Here is a 19,425-nt window from a genome sequence, read left to right as displayed (position 1 = left end):
GTAGGAAACGAAGGCGTGTTAGAATCTTGAATGAATTTCGGCTGTTTCTTTACGAGATCGAACGCGCGAGCCGACATGAACGAAGAAGTATGGGCCGAGCCCCCACCTACGCCAGGAAAGAAAAAGAGCCCGAACCTTTTACGAGGGGGAGTAAAGTCCGCATTCCGTGAATCGAAGGAATTCCCCTCCCCCTGAAAGGTTAACCATCCCCCTCTCTCCCCCGAGCGAATAACGTAACCGTAGGTGGGTGAAAATGCTTCCCAAAATTCTTCCACAACTTTATGCACTGCAGATTCAACTTCGGACGAACCGCTTAATGGATTCTGGGCCAAGGTGTTACTCCGTACTGGCGGTGGGTTGAGCGGGGGTGGGGGTTATCCAGGCCATGGCAAAGATCGACGTACTTTATCACAGTCGCGCGCCTAGCGTGCGAACTCCCCTTTACCTGCGATTTCGAATTCGTGGTATTTGTACGAATTCGACGAAGCAGTAAAGACTTGTCACTCGTACGTCCCCTTCCTCTTCCAACCTGCGAACCCCAAGTTAAAAATCACCAGTGTGAGGTTATATAATTCAAATGTTTTTTGACAAAACTTTGACGCAACGTTACGTGCTTTCTCGCGGCGGTTCACTTGACCCAGTAAAAAAGGGCGCGCAAGTTCGTGTCCACGTGCTGGAACGAACTTCGTCGGCAATCGATGACTGGTCGGGTACCTTCACTCACACCAACTTCACCGCGCGCAAGCTGAAGTTGATAGGCGATTTCCGAGAAAATAAGAACTTCAAAAGACGGGGAGCTAGCTCCTCTTCCAACTTCCGGCAACATTGCAGCCCAGGCCACGCCTACTTGGGAAATCGTCCAATCAGCGAGTTCTGTTGCTGCTTATATAAGTATTCTTAGCACCGAATGCCACATGGTTTATACCTTATGCTTGAGTGAAGTGAGGCGGTGTTCCCTGAGTTCGTGGATACGATTGCCATACCGCTGCGTGTTGTCAACTATTCCACGATGAACCGCTGTTCCTTCATACACCTTGAAAGAGATCCTCACGTACTGGGGATCTCAGATAAAGTTAATGTCACAACGTATGCTTGAATTGGCGCGCTGCATTTTTTAAATATTCACTTGTTTTCTTGCAAGTTTCCTGTGGTGTCGAGATAAGAGAAATATTACATATATTCGTCCGAATCTTGTGCAAATACACGCATAGTCATTATAAACTTTGCCTTCTTGCTGTCTTTGCGTGCACAGACTTCCGGATGTGTGTTCTTTTAACTGACGTTTCGGATATGGGCAAGCATAATCTTGTTCAAGTGTCAATAATAGTCATTGTGTTGACACTCGTAGTGAAAGCTCGAGAAGCAGATGCATTTACTGTAACTCCAAGACAGGAATCTCAAAACGTCGAAGACGAGGAAGAAATAGATACTTACTACAAGGAATTGGAATTGGAGCGTCTCAAACAAAGCATTCTTAGAGGATTGGGGCTAACGAAGATTCCGGACGTTTCAAAGGTAATGACAATTTTTCTTAACGTTGATTTTGTTTATAAGTATTTTTATGTGTGGCTTATTTATTTTTTCTTTGAGCTAATCATCTTCTGAACCGTAAATGTTCAACTTTTGGTTTCTTTACGAGGTGATATGTTGCAGTAAGAAAGTGTCAACAGTTTCAAGAAAAGGCTCTGTTTTAAAGTGACGTGAAAGGCATCATCCGCATTCGTGTATAGAATTTTTATTTTCATTTGAGGCTAAGGACCCGAACTTTGATGTTTTATTTGAAAAATTGTCTTGTTGATAGTTTTGAGCGCTTTATATTTTTTCGTTCTTTTCACGATTTTATCAGTAGTATACTGCCAATATACCTGTGTATTTATGATAGTTTTTTTTTATTGTTAATCATTGAAAAAACAAGCTTGCCAGCTTCATGGTGTAGGGCTTAATGTGTTTGTTTCTTGCTTCAAATTCCTTACAAAGCATTAGTTTATGCATGTTTTACGTTTATTACCAATGTTCTTTCTTTCATCGTTTTATGAATTAAACAGTGGAAATACGCAATGAAAAAACAAATCGTAAAAAACATGTAGGTTTTTTGAAAGTGCTTTTTTAAAATTAATTTTAAATTCAGATGTGTGAGAGTGAGGAGTTACTGAAGGATAACTTACTACATACTGACTGCGAACATGTATTACAACTTCATACTTAAGTTTGTCAAGGTTTAGTTCCACTGTATCAGATAGGCTAATCGGGGTAAAGTTGGATTCACTGTGTCTCCGCCGGGAAGGGAACCAGGGACCCTCTTACTACATTACTTTCTTTTTATTGATTTGGTTTATTTTACTTTGCATTTCTGCCACTTTTTGGCTAATCGCGAAGATGAGGATGAGTGATAATATGATAAAACTGATGAAGGGACACACACAAAGAAAACCTATGCCCGGGCCGGGATTCGAACCCGGGGCCCCTGGTGTCGTAGCGCGCTGTGATAACCAATCCACCGCGGAAGGGAAGCGCGTTTTACATGTTTTCCATAGTTTAGACGTTGTCTTGTAATCAAGGGGGAGGACAAAATAATGCATAATAATATACAAGTGGGTATTTTCCTTGAAGTCTACAACGTGCAGACAGTTCCTATTACAAACAGCTACTTAATGCAGAAAGAGAACTGGTTTAACATAAACACGACGTTCACGTTACAGACAGTAACAGCAACAGGCCGAAAACACACGGCCATCCTTATTAGTATGCAAGGAGAGATGTAGAAACTGGTTGACGTACTTACTAATGATGGGGTAGCCCGCTCTACTTACTGGCTTTCTTTTCTCACCGCCCGGGAAACCCAGCAGTTCTGAAAGAATTCCTTGCTTTACTTTTTTGTTCACCTGCAAAGTTTTCACCTGGGACGATACGCATTTATTTAAGCCTTACTTGCGGAGGGTTCGCCTACCACGATGGTCAATGCCACTTACGTTTGCTGTTTTAGCGCGTGTTGGAACGGTTTGCCGCGAATCAACTTATGCACCGTCGTTCAGGTATGCAGTCTGCGAGCTTCTAATGACAACGCACCGTGATCCAATAGCCCGATGTGTACCACGTGTGGTCCGCGCAGGCGTCTTTCAAACCAACGCAGCGCCACCGTTTGCCGTGGCAAGTCAGGAAGAGTCCCTTGGTTACGTGGAAGCTTGATGTGTCTTTTAAGAAATTTTCCATCTTCGCTTACTCAGATTAACTTATCCATTTTTTGTCTCCCTTCCTTTCCAGTACTTATCAAAAATGTCAAAGGGGATAGAGAACTGGTTGCACAAGATGGGCTGTGAACAAAACGGTCCGCCGAGTGCCAAAGTTGTTTTTTTTTTGTTGTTTTTTTTTGTTGTTTTTTTTACAAAGCAAACTGATAATGTTTACTCCTTAATGCGTAAATGACCTCTCCCTTCGGAAACTGCAGGCATGTGAAATGCATTGTCGAATCAACGTGACCCAAGCTCAAGCAGTGTTCCAGGGAGATGAAATTTGATGAGTCATTCATTCATCCTACGTCCTAAATGAAAGGCGGAATATCAATATTGACTTCTGTGATCTTTTTTTTTTTATTGAGTGAAGTTTTACCGCAAGCCCTGCGTAGAAATATTAGCATGGAAACCAGGTCGTGTTCAATACTCAATCTCGCCTGAACTGTTGGAGATGTCGCCTTTAACACTACGTGTTTCCTTATAAGCACGGAAATGAGACTGATAAACACACCCTTCGACTGATTCGAACTCAATACACACACATTTGCAAGTCAAAATGGCCTAACTGAAGCGTTATGTTTGAAGCTACTCGTTTGTTATACTTTCATTCGTCAGAGCAAATTAATTGATTGATTGAGTTGGTGTTTTAAGTCCACTTTATGCACAGTAAGGCTAATCGGGACTGGACCTACAGTTTAAAGTGGGATCCGAACCACTATGTGCCTCCACCGGGTATAGAACCTGGGACCCCTTGATTACAAGGCGACGACGCTACCACTGCGCCATCGGGGAAGCACTGCAAATTAATCAGATAGATGTGTCATATATCAACAAGATTCAATTTCATACTCACAGATTTTCGTGAGCTCGTTAAAATAACTCACACGTTTTGATCTGGGTTTAAGCGTGTATGTTTATCAATGTTCTCTAACCACTTCATCATTCATATTTTATAATCTTACGTTTAGCTTCATTACATAAGTTAAAATTCTTTCATTTTTGTAGATTTAGGTTAAGTTAACTTCAGTGAAGGAATTCAATCTGTTTTTGATAATTGTGAAACTAAAAGATCAATTTGGTAGATGAAATGTAACTAATCTAGATTTTAGTGCTTAGGATATTCAGTATAATACAACTTTGACAAAAATTGTCCTCAGTTTGGCTGATAAAGTAAGTAATTTTACCGTTAGGATATCAATAAAAATAACTTTTTATAAATATGGATCAAATATGTAGATATTTTCCACAGCGCAAAGGGATATATATATATATTCATATATTTTAAACTATATTCTATCGTTTGGATCAGATAAATGCATTTTCGTTCGCATCGAATAATCAATTAAGATAACTTTTCATGTTATTTATGTGAATGTTTATATTGTTTCGGAAGATGAACTAATTTTTGCCTTCAGCATATAGCTGCATGCGTTTTTCTCATACAATGAAGAAAACAAAAGTTAAGATGACATTCTTATGTGATTCGGTCTGGAACGAATTGCTCAGTGCTCGAGACCGACAAAAGTTTCGCAGATGCGAACTAGGTGCAGCGAACTATAAACAAGAGGCAGTTTCCCTTTTGTTCCAATGATTGCAGTGCATAGATAGGAAGACATCGAGGAGTGGGGGGAGGGAAGGAGCCAAAATAAAACAAGGATTTAGACAAAGGGATGTTACGTCTTGTCTTCGCCTTGCGTGCTTTCTGCCCGTGGAACTTCTTGTCGAATATTTACCGATGGTTATCGTGCTACAGTTTAAAGACAAAGGAAGTGTCGATTTTACAAAATGTCTACGGATCTTCACAGACAGCGGGGAAACGTTGAGTTGATCTTTCGCAACACTCAGTTTTTGTTATTATTTCTTCCCTCAAACACTATCATTTCCTTGCATAATGTTTGCCTGCCTTTATTTAATGTGTATCAATTTGGTTTTGAGTTTTAAGTTCACTTTATGCACAGATAAGCTAAACGGAACTGGACCTACAGTTTAGAGTGGTCAGGACCACTATGTGCCTCCACTGAGCATCGAAGCCGGAGCTCCTTTTATTACAAGGCGAAGACGTTACCGCTACGACATCTCGGAGACATCAATTCAGTTTTAACTATGCTAATTTTTATAGTCATCTTTCCGTCCTATCAAGGTAGTTCGCCCAATGAGGCATTTTACTGGGGCGTGATATTGATTCATTACATACCAGAATTCGTAGCGTCGTCGCCTTGTAATCAAGGGGGTCACGGGTTCGATACCCAGTGAAGGAACATAGTGGTTCAGATTCCACTTTAAACTGTAGGTCCAGTCCTAATTTGCCTTACTGTGCATAAAGTGGACTTAAAACACCAAATCAATCAATCAATTTAAGTAGCTTTCAAAATTTATATTTTTCTTACCTAGCGTCGCTTTTCAATAACTTTTGGATAGTCGCGACGATGAGGATGACTTACGATTAGATGTAACTGATGAAGGGACAATCACAGAGAATAACTCTTGCCTATGCAAGGACTCGAACTTGAGATCGTTGATGTCAAAGTTCAGCATTCAAACTGCTTGGGCGACATTTTCGCAATACATAAAATGTTCTAGGGTTGATTAGCAGCTTGGCTAACAGTTAAAACAGCCTTTGTCGGCGAATTCAAATACATTGTCTCTTTGATCCCTACAAAAGGCATGCAGTACAAGGAAACAAACCAAGAAAGGTGGGAAATAAGACACATATGTCAGTTAAGTAATGAATGATGAAGGAATGCCTTCAAAGACAGAGTTTATCTATAATAATAATTATTATTATCGTCTTTATTAGAGCGGGCGTGTTTCTACCTCGAGGGCCGCTCTTACAACAGACCCTTGTCTGGAGGTGATTACAACACAAAAATGTATGCTGAATACATGTAAGCTGAATGAATATTGATTGAATAGAACAAAGATAAATTGAATAAATAAATAAAGAAAAACGAATTTAATTTAAACTAATGGGCATAGATATCTAATGTTCGTCGCTTTCTTTCATCTTCAGTACATGTTTAACTTTGAGTCGGCCAGAACAATGAATAAAGTAATTATATTATTAATAACATCAACAGTAACAATAACAACATAAATTAAGCTATAAAGTGCTTCTGTAGTGTGGATATGAGAGAGAGAGAGAGAGAGAGAGAGAGAGAGAGAGAGAGAGAGAGGGAATGAAATTATAGTGATGGAAAAGTGTTGCCTTTTCTAACTCTTCCTTGCCTGAGTCTGGATATGAACTTTAGGCCAGACTCACGGAGCCTGCCGCGTGACCATGATATTTTGTTGGTGGTCAGCGTCATGGGGCTTGTCATGTTTAGTGCATGTGACATATAGATACTGCAGCTTGACAGCTAGCCGCTTTGACAGTTTCCCTGTGCTTGAGTGAGTTATAACAGTCTTATGAGGATCAAATGTCTGTTTTAATCTCTTCTTTGGCTTAACAATGTAACTTTAACTGCATAACAGTGTGTAATTGCAATATTTATAACATTTATATTGATATATTACATATTCAGCATGCATTTATATAAAATCAGTCCAAAGACGCCTTCTAATTTCTCTAAATAACATGTCAATTAATCAGATACATTTTGATATCAAAGTTTTGACAAGGAGATAAATGGGGGATAGTAACTACTTGCCTAAGTTTAGCACCTCAGCCTATTATTTCATTTGAAGTACAATAAAAAAAATATTTTTTTTAGAACTATGAAATTAACAACCAAGATAGGACGTGCGTGAGACTGTTTGTGTGTGTGTGTATGTGTGTGAGGACTAACTTGGAAAATATGATTTACACCCAATCGAATAGCTTAAGTTGAACACTTTGCAAGCATGATGTACATAAAGAAGCGAACTACCGCATAAGTGAGGTGGGCGTACATAGAAAGGAAAATCTGGCTGAACTACGACCCTCTGAGTAACTGTCTGAAAACTAACTCTGCTCATCCACTTGGCTTAGAGACAATACTCGAAGCGATCGACCTATTTGTATATCTCCATGCGATAGCACGTATATCTAAAATTGGCGTTGGAATTATCCCGACCTTTGGCGCTGATATTACATGTTATTCTTTTGGACTATCAACATTATTATGTAAAGGGCATTGCCGAAATCTTTTTAGGATAAGTTTCTACAAGTTTAGCATAGCAATAATTTGTCAAAATATCAATCATATTTAATGAAGCTAGTATGTAACGGTGCCAGATTTTTTTTCCTGTGGGAAATTACTCTGAACAGTACTCCACACTCTTCTGTGTATTTGCTGGACATTTTAAGAATAAGTTTTAAAATATAAAACTTTTCTTTATCAGTTTCGGTGCAGAGTAAGTGCAAGATTTCTTACTTGGGGTTCTCTGAACTACGGTACTACGTACTGTCACAAGATCCACGATAATTATTTGACGAGAACATGAAGTATTTTTAATCAAGTAAAAAGCTATCAATATGTAAACATTCTTAAACCATAAAGACAACAACAATTCGGGAACAGATACAGAAAAAAATCGGCAAGGGTTTTGATAGGGTCGTGAGTTTCACAAACAATATATATGGGCACATCCACGTTACTATCAAGATCATCAGCGATATATTGTTTCTCTAATAATAAAATTTACTACTTTAACATTCCAAAACTTGAAAAATTCTTAGTATTCGTCTGGTTATTGAATCGTATCGCACTGTGCTGCAGTAATTGTCTTGCGTTTATAAAATATAACATTCTGTTGTGTTCAGCATGCCATACGCTTTAGTATGTATCCTGATCTGATGCTATTTTTCACCAAATTTCTCTACATCTCTCGAGACGCCTTTGCGACAATTCACTGTAATGGGAACATAATCAGTGTTAAATCACGTTCAATCTAGCCATTTCCTGGTGTATATTGTTTTGTAGTATTGCGTTAAGTTTGTTCGTTAACATAAAAAATCACAACACAAACATAACTTATCATATTTTCGAAATTCCACTTGAAGTTGGACCACAAACCTAAAGGCTATTCTTAAATATAAGGTTCTTTAGAGAACCTCGACTGAAATTGTAGCTATTTTTTAATATATTTTTTTACGTTTAACAGGAAGAAAATTGCTATTATAATCGTGTAATTGATATGGATGATAAAACTTATGGACTGAAATCTGATTTCTGCTGTAATCGTCCAAAACTGTTTCCACTTGATGTTTAACACGTATATTTTGTTCGAATCATGAATTCTACCGTCTAATGGTCAAGAAACTATAAATGTTGATCTGTACATATAAGGTAACCAGAAAAGAATACTGTTTTTAAATTAGGTTGTTGGGTGATTTTGATATATCTTTATTTCTTTGCATAGAATTATTTATTGATCGCAGAGAACAGATGTGGACTTTTCTAACTGCATGAATGTGTGTACCGACTTCCTAGGTGTTTCTAAAATGAGCCTAAGAATTAACCTCACAGCAAGATGTGTTCTGTCATTATAAATCCCTCTTTTTCTCATCAAAGTATAGAATGAATTGTAGACCCAAGGGAACAACAGAAAAGTTAACAACTGCGAATATGTGGGGAAAAAACGGAGGATCTTTTTTTAATCGCAATATAATAATATATACGCAGGTAGGCATGCTCTCCTCTCTCCCAGTGCCTTGCCTTGATTTATGTATCATATAGATTTGTACCAAGTAAAAAAAAGAAGACAAAAACACAGTTGGTAAGTTTCCCAGAAACCTGTTGTGTCCTTGTTCTTGCATGCTTTTCCATTCACCCAAATTCATTCTTGTTTCGCAACTTTGGCCTCGAAGACACATGTACGAAAATTCCACAATTACTAGTGTGGATCATTGGCACTATGGGTTGAAATGCTAGTCAATACAAGCACTTTCACCGTTGAGATGTTCCATCACGAAATTTGGATCAATTTGCCTCGAATTCAAAAGTCTAAGGACGTGTAAATAGTGTTTTTTTTTTACATAAGTAATATATTTGTTTTTCACTTTGGACGTCTCCTTTGATTTTCTTTTCATTTCTACTGTCTTGTTTCGTATCTATGCTCAAGCAACCCTTTAACACATTATGAAATAAATTATTTAACATATATATAGCCTGTGGATAGCTTGTTGCATGATTTCATGCTTATAATTTCATTGTTCTTGATGATTTGGTTTCTTTTACTTCGCTTTTCTGCCACTCTTGGATAATCGCGAATATGAGTGATGATACGATGAAACTGGTGAAAGGACACTCACAAGAACACCCTTGCCCAGGCCGAGAGTCGAACTCAGGATGTATAATTTCATGTTTACGACTGGTTAAATCCATAATTTAAAATTGTCCAAAATGCCGCAATTTTTGTAAACTGTAGTAACGACTGTTAATTGGTAATTTGAATATTTCATCTTAAGCTAAATTTTGGTTTATGTGTTTGGTTTAGGCTGTGGCTTTTATTTATTATTGCATGAATATAACAAACTAACCTCTAAAACCGATACATTCTTTTGACTAATATTCCTTAATGTTCACGGTTTTAACTGGCTTCGATTATTACTATGATCAATATGCTAGTCTTTGACGTTGTTATGTATCCATAGTACCTATAGGTTCAAGTAATGTACATTTTAACACATATTTCAATTTTTTCCTAATTTTAAATATTTGGTGTCCCAAATTTATGTTAGATTTCTCCTTTTTTCGAAGTTATGGACTACAGTAGTTTGTATCTTAAGCCCACTGTATGCTAGATTGATTGACTGAGTGTGTTTTAAGTCCACTATATGCACAGTAAGGCTAATCAGGACTGGACCTACAGCTTAAAGTGGGATCCGAACCCCTATGTGCCTCCACCGGGTATCGAACCCGGGATCCTTTCCACTGTATGCACAAGTAGGCTAATTTGAGCCAGGTCCACAGTTTAAAGCGGAATCCGAATCACTGAAATGGGAATGAAACAGAGAGAAAGTAAACATTAGAAAGTAAGGTTTTCGATGGTTTAAATTATAAGTTGTATGATAATTATTGTGGAAAAAAGAAATGTAAGATTATACCTGCTATAATGATCAAATTGTTTGTTTAGATGGCATTAAAAGTTAGTCGATTCTTTGCCTTACATAAATTCAGTTTTCTATCCCCAAATTATGTTTTTAAAAGTCACGATACATTTGTTTTTACCACATTGCAACGCATTTTATATCAACTTTACACATCTTTTATAACGCAACTGACTGGTTGGTAGGACGTTTCTCTTTCTTTTGTGGCGTCGGTGGACTTTCAGTGTCAAATATAATTATAGGAAGTCTCTCCCTGTCGGTTTGCTCTTCAGTTATATTTTGCTGCGAATCACAATTTACTGCTTTCTTTTCCTTTTTACTCCTCGCAAAATGATACTTAATGTGTTTCTGCCTTTTTTACTTTTCTGCTCATAGTTATTAATTCTCTGTTATAAAGTGCAATTTTTGTCAGCGTTTTTTCCGACAGGGTCAGTGTTTCTTCGGCTTTGAGTCAAAGTTCTGTGGTCATCCTCCTTTCGGAATGATCCACATAATACTCTTCAAAAGTAGTTTCAACATTATTTCTTGTCGGGTGGTTTTTCCTGAGTAACTGATGAGGTATTTCTGAAAATATTGAAGACTTCAAATAATAAATGATCACAAGACTATGCGATTACTATTACACGAGAAACTGCACTTTGTACACAAGTGGATTTAAATATAAACATATTGCTCACTATGTATAGAATGTAGTATCAAAAGAATAATATAATTGTTATTCTGAAATGCTTTAATTTTATTTATGCTCTTGAAAATGCTAGTAACTTCTGTTGTATATTTGATTTTGTGCGATTATGATTATTTTCATTACTACTATTACTTTTATTCTATCTTACCATTTTTACCATCCTATCATGGTAATCTGAATTCTGTTTTAATTAATCTCTGTTAGCTTTATACATGGTGAACGAATTACTCATACTCGAAGTAAAGTACTCGATTCTTTTAGTTGAATTTTTAGTTTACGAGCTTTTCAATATTCTCAGGTATGTACGTCTAATATGTCAGGCTTTCAACTGATTGATTGATTGATTTGGTTTATTTTGCTTCGCTTTCTGCCACTTTTGGGTAGCGAAGACAATGATGAGTAATGATATGATGAAATTGCTCAAGTGACACCCGCAAAGAACATCCATGCCCAGGCCGGCATTCGAACCCGGTACCTTAGGCTTCCAATTATACTGTGAGTAACCAATTAGAGCACTGTGAGTAAATACATGACTAATATAAAATAATTTGTAGGACAATGTTTGCTATGGTGCAGCATGCTAGAGTTCATTTGCTAGCGAGAATAAAGAAGGATAGTGTACCAAAACTTCTCTTGATCGCTCATAGACATCTTGTGAAATAAAGGTGAATTTTGCAAATCAACACAGCACATGCGAGTTTCCATTATTTTAGTTAGAAATGATTAGCAGGCAGAATGTCACATCTTAATGCATCAAGTACTTGAGTGAGCTTACATAGAAGTAGGTGACTCGTTTCACTCATATCAACGATCAATTACAACGATCAGTCAGCAACGACGCAAGTGTATATCTTGAGCTATTGACGATGATGAACATAGCTTCTGCTCAGTAACAACATAACAAGTGTTATTGGCATTGCCTGGATTACAGGATTCATTTATGAAAAAAAAAATGATATTCAAAGGAACATGAAGATTACACATTACCCAAGAAACATGAGGAGATCATTTGGTTCCTGGTTGCTCTGCTTGGATAGTTCTTGTTCAGGTAGGACAACAAGAGTCAAACAATCTGAGGCTTATATTTAATTTAACTTAACATGAGTTTCCTTGCTTCGCAGATGAACGTCAGCGAGGAAGAATACAACAGAATGTACCAGGTTTATCTTCGGAGTGTAGAACAGAACCAGAGGAAGGCTCTTTTGGAAGAGGAGCGAGTGTCCCAAATTGTAGCTCAGCGCTTCTACAGCTTCACTCATACAGGTGAGTCAACTACATTTATGTTTCATTTAGATATTTCTCCTTTTCTTCACGGTCTGTGGTAGTAGATTCATCCAGACATGCTAACCAACCTATGATCTTGCGTTATAACAAAACTAGGCATCAGTACAATCATTCAGAAATATTTTCTTGTTTAAGAAAGCGGAACTTCACCTCTTAAAGGAGATGGTTGAGTAGACAGCAGTGGAAATGTAGAAACCAAAATTGAAAGTCACGATTCAACCTTAAGATGAAAACTTAAAGACAACTCTCGACTGTTTTCGTGAAGTGTTAATGCTGAAAAAGGCACATGGCTTGTATCATTCTAAAGCATCCTAATTTCTATATAAACAACTTTACCCATTTTATGAGCAATCAGTTGCTGAAGAAGAGTATGCAAAGAACAGAGTAGATATATTTTTTATAATACCTTGAGCTTCCCTGTTAGAATGTGGCCTCATTACGCATACAATGTGCGCACACAGCTCTGAATTTAGTTAGCTTAATGCGTTTGTGTGGTAAATATGATATTATTACCTTAAAAGTTCAGTAGTTGCAGTGTTAAAGTGCCACTACGTCAAACGTAAAGTTTATACAAACTTGATAATACAAATTGACTTTTTTTATTCTGGAATACATGTAGGTAACACATTTACTAAATTGACCTAAGGGATCAACTAATTTTGTCATAATATGTGATTACTATTTTTTAAATTCATAATAATAAAAATGACTTAGAGGTATAGTCACGGATGCTTCTGGATTGTAACGACATTATTGAAAGTCAATGATGATGTTTGCAGAGAAAATAAGTGCCGTGACTGTTCATGTGCAACTTTCTGATTGGTACAGATTTCATTTGGAAATGCCGATGCGAATTTGATCACAGCTTGTTTATCTCAGGCTCTAAATCTTGAAACTCATAAATGACATCCAAGGAATTCATAATTTTAATTAATTTAATTTAACGGTGTCTAGTTCCTGAGATTTGTTGTTTTTCTTTGTTGTTACACTTTCTCTCTCGCTCTGTGTTTCAATATCAACCTCTGCTCTCCCAAGATGATACCCTTCATGTGTTCTTTTATATTATGTCATCTGCAAGTTGTAAATTTACATTAGCTAATGATAAATTTAGGATACAAAATTATTTTAGATAATTCTGACAGGAAAAAAAATCAAAAAATTGCAAAGATTATTTTCCTTTCATTCGTTTACTACGTGATTTAAATTATCTATCCTTTTATTTTTTTTCACATTCTTGTGTAACATTCGTTTAGATATAAAGTTCCATCCCATTGTTCAGCGGGAAAACATGATACGTCATATTACGCATGGATGAAAATATGGTGCCACAGTTTCTTATTGCGGGGATGATGGACCATAGCATGACGTCATATGACCGACCTTTGGAGAATCATTCGCTGCCGGATGCTAGTGTCGTTCCTGAAACGTTTTTTATTCCCTCCAATTCTTTCTTTCTATTCTTCTCGCTTCTCTCCGCCTGTAGCTTCCTTGTGTCTTACCTCAGTCCTGGAGCGGAGACGGGTTTTCCCGAGTTTTTATAAGAGAAGCGGCCACCGTACCGTAAAATCGCATGGCAAGGAATCACTGTCTAACACTACGCTCAGTTAACTGTGGGCCTGCCCCACAAGACGTTACAGAGATAAACATTGCACACAGCATTAAAGGCTGAAGACAGTTTCTGACACGGAAAATATGACAGGCGAGAAAATCATATGTGCACTACAACTAATATCCGTCTAAATAATTATCCTGTGCATGCAAGAGCTAAACTATTGTGTACATCTTAGGTGTCACTATACTGTCGCTAAACATGTACGGCTTGTATCTGTTACTGGAAAAAAACAAAAAAAACTGCTGTACACTGTCATCAAATTATTTGCTATCCTTGTTAGTATTTATTGTGAGTTTGAGTTTTTAAGTCCACTTTATGCACAGATAGCATAACTAGGAATGAACCTACAGTTAAAAGTGGTATCCAAACCACTATGTCTCCACCGTTTGACTCTATGAGAAAAGAAAACACGAAGAAATCTGAACAGTAACTTAGTAAGAAATGATCTATCAAAATATATAGGCTTCATAGAAATAGTTTTAATTCTCATATACTTACCTTCGCTTTTGCTAACCAATGTTCTACTTTAACATTACTTCATAAATTAAATTAAAATACGAAGGAGCAGGGTAAGATACAATTATTGCCTAAAGTTCGTTTTTCTGCTAGACATATGGACATTGTGTTGCTGCAATAATTAAGTTCTGTCGTGATGATGCCAGTTTTAATTATTAAAAAAAAATGACCAGGAAGTGGTATACATTGAACGACTCCTCTCTGCCCGTGTTGAAGTTTAGAATATGTGAAGCCTTCCTCCACGGACCCTCCGAACCTGCGTCACAGTATAGACAACCACATAACGAAACAAATTAGAAAACGAAATTTGGTAACAAAAATTGTAATCGATCACTGTTAAAACGAGCAACTAAAATTTCAGTGGACTCTTTTTACAATTACCAAACACGCGGTTTTTTTTTTTTGGTTTTTTTTGAAGCAAGTAATTTAAAGTATAACAAGATTGGAATTTTAAAAGTGCATGAAAGGAAATGATTCGTAACTACTGATCAGGGTGTTTCGTCTTATCATGTTTTGTTGCACAGGAAGTGAGGCATTTTGTATCATTCATATCTAATTTATGAAGAGAACGTTCACTATATGTCAGTTCATTGGCATATGACCTTTAAATGAACAGTTATCGAGCAATCTGCTGAAGCTAAGCATATGTCTCTTGTTAGTCGTCAACGTGATACTACAGTGACAGTTCCAATACATATGCGAGCTCAAAAGCTATCTACATTAGAAAAATTCTATATGTGAACCAGTTCAACAAATAAGTATAAGAACAAAAGTGTAGAGATTAATAGTACCATTATATTAGCACCACAATACTTTTTAATTAATTTCTAATACAGTCTAATACTGCACCCTTCGCATGTTTTTATATTAATTTTACAGTTTTCGTTTTATGGTTGAGGATTTCCTTAATTCTCGTTTGGAATGTATGTTCTTTGTAAGTAAACGTTGTTCAAAACTTAAAAGATTGCCTATCTACAGTACGAGTACTATGTGATTAAAGCACCTAGCTTCCAATGATTACTTTAGCATTAGGAATACAGTTGACCATTCCTCTCTGGATAAAATTATCCAAGGAAACTTTTACCATCCCTTTATGAGAATTCTGGGACAAATCGCATGTCTATATGCTTTTCATTTATAAAAAGTATTGTCGAGAAAGAAATTATATACACAGAACAGATGCTTAACATACAAACTACACTTCCCTCTCCTTCCCCACCCCCCGCTCTCTCGGTGTGTCTAATGCTATAATTGAATATTTTCTTGATAATACGAATTAAGCTATCTGATGAATACCCAAAGTTAGACAACTCGATTCCTGAATAGATGGGGAATATGGTGTAATCAAGAGTTTACTATCTGCCCGAAGGAACAATATTAATGATCAAGTTAGGTCACGACAGACTGAAATAAGCCATGTTCTCTTGTGGGATGATTGGGACGGGGGGAGGTCGAGATACAAAAAGATTATTTTCCCCACGAGCACGAAGTCTGCACTGCAATTTACTCCTACCACTGTAGGCAAGAGGTTCGTGGCTCAGGCCGTGAAGGCTGGTTGTATTTCCTCGTTGATGCAAGCCTCAGAAATTCCAGAGGGTCAGGACGCGCGACCTTCTCCCTACCTAAATAAAAACCTCACGGGAAGCGCAGAAATTTTTCTTCGTTTGTGTTCTCCTTTCTTTTTTGAACCGGATCTGCCGCACTAATTGGACGAAGCAACAACAGCTCAGAGAATGCCGTGTCATTCTGAAGATTGACAGATGATATATACGTATATTGAACAAAAAGGTAGCAAATTTCAGTGTATCAAAAAATATATTGCAGATAAATATTTTCTTGTCTTTTCTTTGGGAGGAGGTGGCAAAACAACTGAAATGCAGAAACGCCACTTAATAAAAGAAAGAAAAAACAGTAATTCTATATATGGTCCATTAGTAATTTACGAGTGAATGACAAAATATATATATATAAATAACAGAAATTGAAGATTGTACTAAAGAGATTTTGTGCATCAGAATTGTAAAGCTTTTAATATGATACAGCATACCATTTCTATTCGTAACGCAGAATACTTTTGATGAACTAGCTAAGCCCTCATTGATGGAGTGGTCACTGTAAACCATTACAAAGCCGTAGGTTCGAATAGCAGTATCTTACTTCTTGTTTCCTCATCTGTTTTTTTTTTAATTAATCATTCATCTGAAGTAACACAAAGATGTAGAAAAGCGACAAGATGCCAATAAATGTATGCAACGGTGGCCTAGCTTTCAAACCTAGGTTTCAATAATATAGTAGTTATAAATCCACATTCCACAATACTTACAAAATCACCTAAAAAGTAGGAGTTCAGCAATTAACTAATTATTGTATGTATGCGAGACATACATGGAAAATGTTTAATTGATATGCTTTATCACAACATTCTTTTTGGTCATTGATCTTCCAACTATTGTTATGGTTTTAGAAGGTTGAGATAAGTAATCTGTTTTCTTGTGCAAGGGACTCCGACCTCGATTCCCGATCACATGACAAAGCATTACTGCAGTTACTCAATAGGAAGTTATACAGTAGGATAGCAGTAGATGCAATCTTTGTATGTACTTTAAAATATAGGACAAATCACTTGATAGCAAAGTCACAATTCGAAATCGAAACCTATTTCTCAATCTAATTGTTATACTCAATACAATAGCAAATTACATTTGCACTGGATACATAAATGAACACTCATTATTATATTAATAAAGCTGAGGTTTTTAATATGCTACAAATTCAAAATTAAACTAGTACGATGTGTTTTAAAATATACCCTCTTAAAAATGCTTGAATAGATCTAAGTGGGGTTGTCACTGAGCATTGCATTGTGCGTGGGGGCTAAGGCTCCACACGTTCTTGATCTCAAAGATAGTGGATGTGATGTGATCAGCACCATGCCTTTACCTCCCAGGGTCGTCTTCCACAGGTGCGAACACTAGAGAAAGAAAACTTGATCTTTGACATAGAAGTGTAAACCTTATGCCATTACATGGCGGAACATTGGACTCTATGCTACCAAGTCAACCATTGGAAACTGGCGCGTGTGTGTCGCCTCTATTGCATCATTTTTTATAATTTTTTCTTGGAGGCAGCAGTTATTTGTACTTTTCAAGGACAATGCTGACGTTTCGAGGTAATATCTTGAATCCTGCCACTGTTACCTACGGGAAGTAGGTATATGAGATATAGGCATATAAGAGGATAAATCCAATTAATTTGCCGAGAACGGGACTGAACATATCAAAAAACATTTTCATGATGAGACCAAGAATTCAATCTGCGATACCGAGACGCGGCGAAAACTTGTTTGCGTGAAGGCTACTTTGTAGATTACAATGAATATAATCATACGCGAAGTGATCAAGACTTCATCGATTTGTCACGATAAACCCATTTCTATTTATTCCCGTTGCATGTTCTGCAGCAATTCGTTAGTCACCCTTGATTTAAATATTTTATTTCATAAATGTAAAAAATTTCCACATTCAGTCCATAATTAACGGAAAATGTATTAAAAGACTACACGGTCAGTGTTGGAATGCCAAATTGTCTTCCAACGCCTAGCTCGTTGATAAATACACACGAGGCTGAATGTGGATTTTTTTTAGTTCTACAGCTAAAGTAACAGCTTAATATCGTCATACTCTATAAATATTCAGGTTTTCTAGATGGTAACTTTGAGCTCATCCCACGTTCTGAAAGACAAGCATTAATTCACATGATAAATTCAAATGATCACAGCTAGACAGCAGTAAAGCTGTCTCGGTCAAACAAAAATTGAGATAGAACTTTCAAGTTCTTGAAGGTCAAACAAAAATTGAGATAGAACTTTCAAGTTCTTGAAGGCTACAGGAATTTCTCCGAACTACCAGAACATCAACTTTGACCAAGAGAAAAGTTGTCAAGATACCTGCTACGGGTATAGCACGATCTTACTCCGCGTTTAAAAAGAAGAGAAAAAACTTCTTCATATGAATCTGTCGACAACAATATATTGGTGACAAATATATAGATATCTTCCTCATTAGAATTTGACTCGCGTGATATGACCTCCAAGCCGAGGGCGGCAGAGGTGATACGACCTTGAATATATTAGCTTGCTCGAGCATGTTTTTCAATATGCCAGGTGTTAACATTCCGATATTCCCGGATACAGATTTACCTCCTGAAGGCAAATCCACGTCTTATTGATTCGCATGCAACAGTTAAGTGTCGTACTTTCTATGTATCCACATGCTTCGCTGTACTGGGTGGGAGTTTCAAAATTCCTTACCCAAAGGGTACTAAATCCAAACATCCCTCTTTAAAGATAGTTTTTCGTAGACCATTCTGACTTTTATTTCAGTGTTAGTTCCATACTATGCAGGTCCAAAAGGTTGTGCCGGTCCACAAGTTATCAGTTTTTGATTAAATTAATAGTCCCAAATTACGAAATATTGCCTATATATATGTGTGTTCTGTCAACATTAGATAAATATTAAATAAAATTAGAAAGAAAAATGCACAGTTGCAATGGACAAGCATGAATTTCTTTATTAACTGAGGTTAATTGTAACAGGAACTAAACTGTTCCAACTGGAACCAACATTCAGATTACAAAGCGAAACGGTCGTCTGTGGAATGCACATATAACTGCTGTGCAGCTGTTTGTGGGAATGAATCCAGTTTAACCAAAATTTACGATTTTCTTTATAAATATTAGGCACAACTGAGAATTTACCATATATTCTACGAAATATCTAGTTTGTACACACACATTCATATTAGTGAAAATCTACTGCAAACAGAGAAACGGTAGATATTTGAAAATCTATTCGGTATGCTTTCAAAACAGCGCACTTTTCTATACTAAATCACATATCTGTTTCTCAAGACTGTTTTCAATTAGAGTGGAACGAAATGCTTCTTAATCTTCCTTATTTATAGCAGTGCATGGGAGGCGTCATAGATCCGCTCAGCTGACTAGTTGAAAGAATGCCAGTAATTACCAGAGCTGAGTGGTTGGACAAAATTTTGAATTAAGAACTAA

The 19,425-nt window shown here is 36.9% G+C and overlaps 1 protein-coding gene across 1 annotated transcript in view; it reads left to right on the top strand.

The window, feature by feature from the left end:
• Window positions 1-931: 931 nt before the first annotated feature.
• Window positions 932-19,425, top strand: part of mav (TGF-beta domain-containing family member maverick) — a 32,142-nt gene continuing 13,648 nt past the window's right edge. Inside the window, exons 1-2 of the mRNA XM_083117141.1 lie at window positions 932-1,515; window positions 12,070-12,211. Of these exons, the coding sequence (XP_082973267.1) occupies window positions 1,261-1,515; window positions 12,070-12,211 (397 nt within the window). The 5' untranslated portion in view covers window positions 932-1,260. The remainder of the gene's footprint in view (window positions 1,516-12,069; window positions 12,212-19,425) is intronic.

Source organism: Lepisma saccharinum, chromosome 2 (genome assembly GCF_977018435.1).
Source record: "Lepisma saccharinum chromosome 2, izLepSacc3.1, whole genome shotgun sequence".
NCBI classification, from domain to species: Eukaryota; Metazoa; Arthropoda; class Insecta; order Zygentoma; family Lepismatidae; genus Lepisma; species Lepisma saccharinum.
The sequence above is the reverse complement of the archived record's forward strand: the minus strand, read 5'-3'. Positions and strand labels throughout refer to the sequence as shown.